The 7,989-nt window shown below is 24.4% G+C and overlaps 1 protein-coding gene across 1 annotated transcript in view; it reads left to right on the top strand.

Annotated features, from left to right (window-relative positions):
• Nucleotides 1–7,989, top strand: part of LOC111624098 (GATOR complex protein NPRL3-like) — a 42,839-nt gene that overhangs the window by 26,407 nt on the left and 8,443 nt on the right. The window contains exons 7-11 of the mRNA XM_023366880.1: nt 1,023–1,131; nt 1,207–1,241; nt 1,711–1,867; nt 5,243–5,349; nt 6,150–6,181. Of these exons, the coding sequence (XP_023222648.1) occupies nt 1,023–1,131; nt 1,207–1,241; nt 1,711–1,867; nt 5,243–5,349; nt 6,150–6,181 (440 nt within the window). The remainder of the gene's footprint in view (nt 1–1,022; nt 1,132–1,206; nt 1,242–1,710; nt 1,868–5,242; nt 5,350–6,149; nt 6,182–7,989) is intronic.

The raw sequence follows: 7,989 nt of genomic DNA on the forward strand, positions 1-7,989 counted from the left end.
GCTACACAAAAGCCTGGGAACATTACAATTGAGTAGAAATACATACATCACACTACAGAAGGCCACTATATTGAATACATGCCATATTGTTAGGAAATTCCTTAATACAGACACTGACACACACATTTAATTTTAGTTTTGTTTTGGTTGCTATGCCTTGACTCTGGTCCGGCATAGTACACAGCCACCGGTTTAAACCGAGTATTACCTACTAAACCCAACATAATAATAATAAAATAATATAATAACTTACAACAGTTTGAACTTAAATATTTAACTACTTTATTGATTTTAACCCATAAATATTATCTTTATTTTCAGTTTAGCTTACAGAAGACCAATAACTAATTATTATTATTATTATTATTATTATTATTATAACACATTTCTTGCTGGTTATTTTCTTTATACTACTTTTAACATTATGTGTAATTTAACATAATTAAAATTTGTAACTAATTAAATTTTCTTTCATTTCTTTTATTTCTTGGTTCTTAAAGTCACTGAAAAATTCTTTTTTTATCCAACTTTGTTTCTAAATATCTTATTATCAAACTGCTTTGTTGCAAAAACTTTAACCACTTGTTTGACTATTTAACTGTTTAAATATTATATAAATAAAATATCATAATTATTTGATTAGATTACATTAATATAATTATTAATATTATCTAATCAAATAATTATTATATTTTACATTAATATAATTTTAATGTTATCTTACATAAAATATTAGTTTTGACATTTTTAGTGTAAGAAAATAATTATTTAATGAAACATAATATGCTTAGACCATACAATATGCATTCGAGTGAAAACCTCACTAATTTGGAGCAGCCTTCCCCAATTAGTCTAAATTAGCCAGGTTCTAATGTATATTAATTAGACAAAAAAACCAATACTTTATAAAAAAAATTTTAATATAATAAACAAAATAATTGAAGCTGTATCAAGTTGTTTAAGATTCTTAATTGGTCATGCATTTTATTAATGTATTAATTTAATGATAATTTTAATTTCAGCTTGAAAAATAGGGGTTCTGTACATTTAAAAATTCATAGTTGGATAGAAGTCAGTTTTTGTTTACCAAATAAAGTGCATAAACTTCATAATAAAGATATAGATATTGATGTAAGTATCTTACAAAGTAACTGTTTATTAATCTATCTAAGTATTTCTTTAAGTTTTCTTTTGTTACTTATATAGCCTGAAGTTATAGAACAAAGTTTGACAGCTTTAAGGTAAGTAGGAGAGTATCTTTTAAAAAATTAATTTTATGAATTGACTCTTTTTAGATTAAATATTAAAGAAAAATCACTCTAATTGTTTCAAAGCTGAAATTATTTAAATTTTTCAGTTATTTTACAGAATTTTAATTTCATTTTTGAAGAACAGTTTAAAAATATAATTTCATTTCAATTAAGTTTGATTTTTAGTGTTAATTCTAAATTTCAAGATTATTATGTGTCTAATAACTGAAGTATTAAATTATATTTTCATGAGAGCAATAGAATGTTTACAAAGTTTATGGTATTTTGTAAAGATTTATCATGTAAAAAAAAATATAAAACAATATATACATTTAAATAATAACAGCTAAACATATTTTGTTCATAAACTGTTTCTCATGAAAAAGATATATATTTTATTTGTTTAATAGGATTATAAAAATGCAGTTTACTAAATATATATGTAATTATATTAAAATAGGCCCTATCATGGAATGCTTCTTCTTGTTGAAGTAGAAGAACTTTTAGACTCATTACCTCACGATTCATCACCTGCTTTATATCGACTTATCAGAATAACAAGTCCATTAAAAAGTATAGAACAGTTAGCTGCCGATGCTGATATTTCATTACCACACGTGAGTATTAACTTGTATTCTGTTAAAATTTTCCAGATTTTTAATTTTCTGATCAAATAAATTTATTAATATTAAAACACGAAAAAATTTCAAAAGTAACAATACATGTCATTACAATTGATCCATCATAACATCACAGGAACACAAGTTGTTCATGGTGAAGTTGACCTGTTTATGGAGGCTACTTATCTGTCTCAGTATGCAAAAAAATTTTAAAAACTTCTTTTTTGGTAATAGCAAACTTATAAAATCATATATTAAAATTGATATATGTTTTTATAATTGTATCATCACCAAAAGTGAAGTTTTTTGTGTAATGAGGTGGATGAGTATCTTCCATAAAAAAGTTAACTTTGCCATAGAAGACTGTTGTGTTTCTAAGGTATTACAATGGACAAATAACTATAAAAAGATTATCAAAAAAATATAAATTTATATTCAAATTTTAGTTGTCTATGATATTCTTCCCTATTAAAAGGTGCTGTTTTTAGGTTTGCCATTATCATACTGTGTTTCCCCGAAAATAAGACCTAGCAGAGGTTTTGCTGAATTGCGAAATATAAGACCTCCCCCAAAAGTAAGACGTAGCAAAGTTTCTTTTTAGTCGTAACAGTTGTCGACAGATGGTTGAAAGTGGCCGTTGGCTTTTTGAAAGTACAGCCACTGATTGGTCAACAGACAATCACGCCACATGGCATGATTTGCATAAGACTATGGCTTGGGAATCACAGATTATGCATAACATTACGGCTGGTGATCGCTAATTGGTTGCCAGGAATCACGCTACATCACATTTGCATAGTGCTATGGTTCAGTAAGCACTAATTGGTCATCAAGCCCGATGTTGACGCTATGAAAAGGTTAAATTGAAGCGAGAGTGGGAAGTCCACTCCAGCATGGGAACTTCATAAGTTCAGTTGATACAACCAGATTTACGTCACTCTTGTTTCAGTTAGACTTGGGAATTTTTTTGTTCAACAATAGATGTGAATTCTTCTTCATGGAAAAATAAGACCTAGCGCATCTTTGAAAGCAAAAATTAATATAATATACTGTCTTATTTTCGGGGAAACAGGATATGTAAAAACCAATTGAAAAGGGCTAAATAGATTAAGTGCATATTGAATAAATAAAGAGTGATAAAATTTGCTGAAAATGTAATAAGACTGATTTAATGATTAATATAACCAATATATGGAAAAATTATTAATACAGGCAAGAAACATAATAGTACCTATGCTATTCTTGTTTTTAATTAATGATAAAAATATTTATGTTTTATTATGACTAATTTATTTATGTTTTATATAAAATAATTTACATATACATATTAATAATACAAATATTACTTTTTTTTGTAATCTCTGAATGATAAAAGATAAATCTAAAAGCTGTCTATTGGCATTACAGGTAAATATGTTTAATTGACGAGTACTTTTGACAGTATATAACTGTCTTCTTCAGGTAACATAGTGGATAGAATGTTAGAAATCTAGAGAAAGAACACATTGTCAAATTGTTCTTTGCACATGAGCATGGAACATAAAAATTAGATATAAAAATACAAAATAAATTTGATATATGATGGTTATGGCTAATAAAATTAACAGAATTAATATGAACAGAAATAATATTTTTAAGGACATTAGCACTTACTGATAAACTGTATTTCTGTGCATATTAATTCTGTTAATTTTATTAGCCATAGCCATTGTATATCATATTTATTTTGTACTAGTGTTTAATTTTGTATTTTACTTTCCCGGCTGTTATATGCACATAACAAGGAAAAGTATTGGAATTTTGTCAGATTTGACTCTTCAAGTTTTTTGTAAATCTCCACATTTTGAGACCCCCTGAACCCAAAACAGTCAAAAGAATTTTATGGATGTGTGTGTGTGTGTGTGTGTGTGTTGGCGTATATTTTGTTTAATATCTCAGAATGGAGTGAAGATGAAAGAATGAAATTTGACATGGTAGGTTGTTTATAAGAGGCATTGATGCTATTAAATTTTGGTGATGAAAGGTTGAGGGGGGGAGATAGAAAGTGGTTCACATGTCATATCTCACATAGGGTTGAGCTTCATGAAGATTTTACTTGTTAGCATTTACAGATCCTAATAAAACTCATCTCTAACCTCAAAATTGAGTCCTTTGCTATTTTATAATAATTAAAAATATATAAAGTTTTTATAGCAAAATCTCATGATAGACAGCACCACATATAATTTTATTTATTTATTTATGATTAATAATTAAAAATGATTTTGAAAATAAAATCTCATAGCAGCTGGGAATGTTATGCAACTCATTGCTATATTTTTTTTATATCTAATTTTTATATTCCATGCTAATGCATGAAGAACAATTTGAAAATGTGTTCTTTCTCTAGATTTCTAACGTTCTACTGCCATATTACCTGAAGAAGACCATTATATACTGTCAAAAGTACTCATCAATTAAATATATTTACCCATAACATCAATAGACAGTTTTTAGATTTATCTTTTAGTATTGATAAGTGGCTTCTCTTGTTTTATCTCATTAATCTCTCAATGATATTTGACATTAAAATTAGCAATATGCATACAGTACTTTAAAAATCTATATTCAGTTATTCAGTACATTATATCATGTTATTACTATTTGAAAATAAAATTTTTTTTTAATCATACTGGGGACTTTAAAATAATGAAAATTTTATTTATTCTAAATGCTTTTTTTTTTCATTTTATAGTTGTTCTTTGTATTTGTTATATTTTACATAAAATTAATATGAATTAATTTTATTTAAAATTGCTCAGAAACTATTTTTACTTTTATTCCATTAAATTTTATTTGTATCTTCTTTATTGATTTTTTTTTCTATTTGTGTTTGTTAATTTCTTTCTGAAATTAGAACTAAGTATTACAGATTTATAACTTTGAAAGGTAAATATTTTTTTAGAGTGTCCTGTATGAAATGTAATGAAAATAAATTTTAATTATAATATATGTTTCAGTTGATTGAAATAAATTTCTTTAAGAATAATATTAAAACAGAATTATTTTATTAAGAAGTCAATGTTTTAAACTATTATTTACAAATATATATTGTCTGTATTTTAAAAATTAGTGTAAAGTACTTGTTAAATCAAAATTTATTTTTCATTATTTGGTATATTGTTGAAAATTGTGTATTTTGAAATCAAGTTGGAATTTTTAATCAACTTGTTGAAAAATATTCCATTTTTTTTAATAAGACAGTATTTATAATTCTGTATTGAGATGAAATCAACAACGATAATAATAAATTTCTAAATTGTTAATAATAATTTATTCTGAATAAGTGAACTAAAATTAAAATATTTTTTAACTTAAAAATGAAAATTACAGGTTTTTCAACTTGTTGGACACTTAGTATATTGGGCTAAAGCAATGATTATATATCCCTTGTGTGAAAATAATGTATATATATTATCTCCAACTGCTCCAACTAATTTGTAAGTAAAGAATATATATTAATAAAATGAGTAAGAATTTAGTAAAAAAAAAACTGAAATTAAAAAAAAATTGTATTTTTGTTTTCGTACAGTGTTAATTTTAATATTTAAAAATTTTATTATGCTGATAGTATTGTTTGCTTAATATAGCAATTTTTTAAATATTTAAAAAGCACTTATTTAATATACACAATTATTTAAAGCACTTACAAATATAATTCATATTTTTTTTTTAAATTTTAATGAAAAAAAATTATTAAAATAATATCACTTTCAGAAAAATTTAATAGTCTAATTATTTTTTAAGAAAATAAAATCATTTCTACTGATATTAAATGAGTAAATATTTTAATTATAAATGAAGCAAACGTCTAAACTATTTAAGTTGCCTCAGGCATATTGAAAACAAAACAAATAGAACAACTTTAAAATAATATGTATATATTAATGTTTTAAATTTGTTCTAATGAATGTTTACCTATATTCTGCTTTAGTGGAGAATTTCATATTATAATTAATAAATAATAATGTCATCTGTAGTAGCTTTTCTTAGCTGTCTTCAGAAGTAAATGTTTGATTCTTCAAATTTCATTACATTTTATTCAGACTTTCAAAAAGATTGAAGAATCTAAACTTGTAAGAACAAAGTTTATGATATATTAATTGTAATACAAAGCTCTCTACTAAAGTAGAATGAAGGTAAATTTGAAAAGTTGGAAATTAAACTAATGAGTTTTGTCTTATTCTTTGCAGTAATGGTTAAAATTTCATAAACCCTTAAATTCTTGACCTACTTTCAGAAAATTAAAATTATTTAGAATTCTTATTAAAGGTATCCTAAATAAAAAAAGGAATATCATAAACATGAATCATTTTTAATTACAGTAGAGCGTCGATTTTCCGAAACGTCAATCATCCGAAAGAATTCCAGTCGGCAAATTAAAATTTTCGCCAGTGCTGTGGCGCTTCAATCTTTGGCTGTCTTGGGCTACTTAAATATTTTACGTTTTTGATACTAAATTAATATCTGAAGTATAATTTTTTATTGTTTTTATATATTTCAATATATTTATTTTGTACAAAATAAAAAAATAANAATATTCCATTTTTTTTAATAAGACAGTATTTATAATTCTGTATTGAGATGAAATCAACAACGATAATAATAAATTTCTAAATTGTTAATAATAATTTATTCTGAATAAGTGAACTAAAATTAAAATATTTTTTAACTTAAAAATGAAAATTACAGGTTTTTCAACTTGTTGGACACTTAGTATATTGGGCTAAAGCAATGATTATATATCCCTTGTGTGAAAATAATGTATATATATTATCTCCAACTGCTCCAACTAATTTGTAAGTAAAGAATATATATTAATAAAATGAGTAAGAATTTAGTAAAAAAAAAACTGAAATTAAAAAAAAATTGTATTTTTGTTTTCGTACAGTGTTAATTTTAATATTTAAAAATTTTATTATGCTGATAGTATTGTTTGCTTAATATAGCAATTTTTTAAATATTTAAAAAGCACTTATTTAATATACACAATTATTTAAAGCACTTACAAATATAATTCATATTTTTTTTTTAAATTTTAATGAAAAAAAATTATTAAAATAATATCACTTTCAGAAAAATTTAATAGTCTAATTATTTTTTAAGAAAATAAAATCATTTCTACTGATATTAAATGAGTAAATATTTTAATTATAAATGAAGCAAACGTCTAAACTATTTAAGTTGCCTCAGGCATATTGAAAACAAAACAAATAGAACAACTTTAAAATAATATGTATATATTAATGTTTTAAATTTGTTCTAATGAATGTTTACCTATATTCTGCTTTAGTGGAGAATTTCATATTATAATTAATAAATAATAATGTCATCTGTAGTAGCTTTTCTTAGCTGTCTTCAGAAGTAAATGTTTGATTCTTCAAATTTCATTACATTTTATTCAGACTTTCAAAAAGATTGAAGAATCTAAACTTGTAAGAACAAAGTTTATGATATATTAATTGTAATACAAAGCTCTCTACTAAAGTAGAATGAAGGTAAATTTGAAAAGTTGGAAATTAAACTAATGAGTTTTGTCTTATTCTTTGCAGTAATGGTTAAAATTTCATAAACCCTTAAATTCTTGACCTACTTTCAGAAAATTAAAATTATTTAGAATTCTTATTAAAGGTATCCTAAATAAAAAAAGGAATATCATAAACATGAATCATTTTTAATTACAGTAGAGCGTCGATTTTCCGAAACGTCAATCATCCGAAAGAATTCCAGTCGGCAAATTAAAATTTTCGCCAGTGCTGTGGCGCTTCAATCTTTGGCTGTCTTGGGCTACTTAAATATTTTACGTTTTTGATACTAAATTAATATCTGAAGTATAATTTTTTATTGTTTTTATATATTTCAATATATTTATTTTGTACAAAATAAAAAAATAATTTTTAATGATACAATAGTCTTTGTTAGGCTTAACATCGACGAAAATTCAACACGAAGCGACACGCAACGGAGAAAATTTTCAACACGGGATAAATTAATATATTTTTTCGTACATAATTGGTTATCCGAAAAATAAGTTATCCGAACAACCCCAGTCCCCAATTGATTCGGATAAACGACGCTCT

The sequence above is a fragment of the Centruroides sculpturatus genome, unplaced genomic scaffold (assembly GCF_000671375.1).
Source record: "Centruroides sculpturatus isolate CEXI.00-Female unplaced genomic scaffold, Cexi_2.0 scaffold27, whole genome shotgun sequence".
NCBI lineage: Eukaryota > Metazoa > Arthropoda > Arachnida > Scorpiones > Buthidae > Centruroides > Centruroides sculpturatus.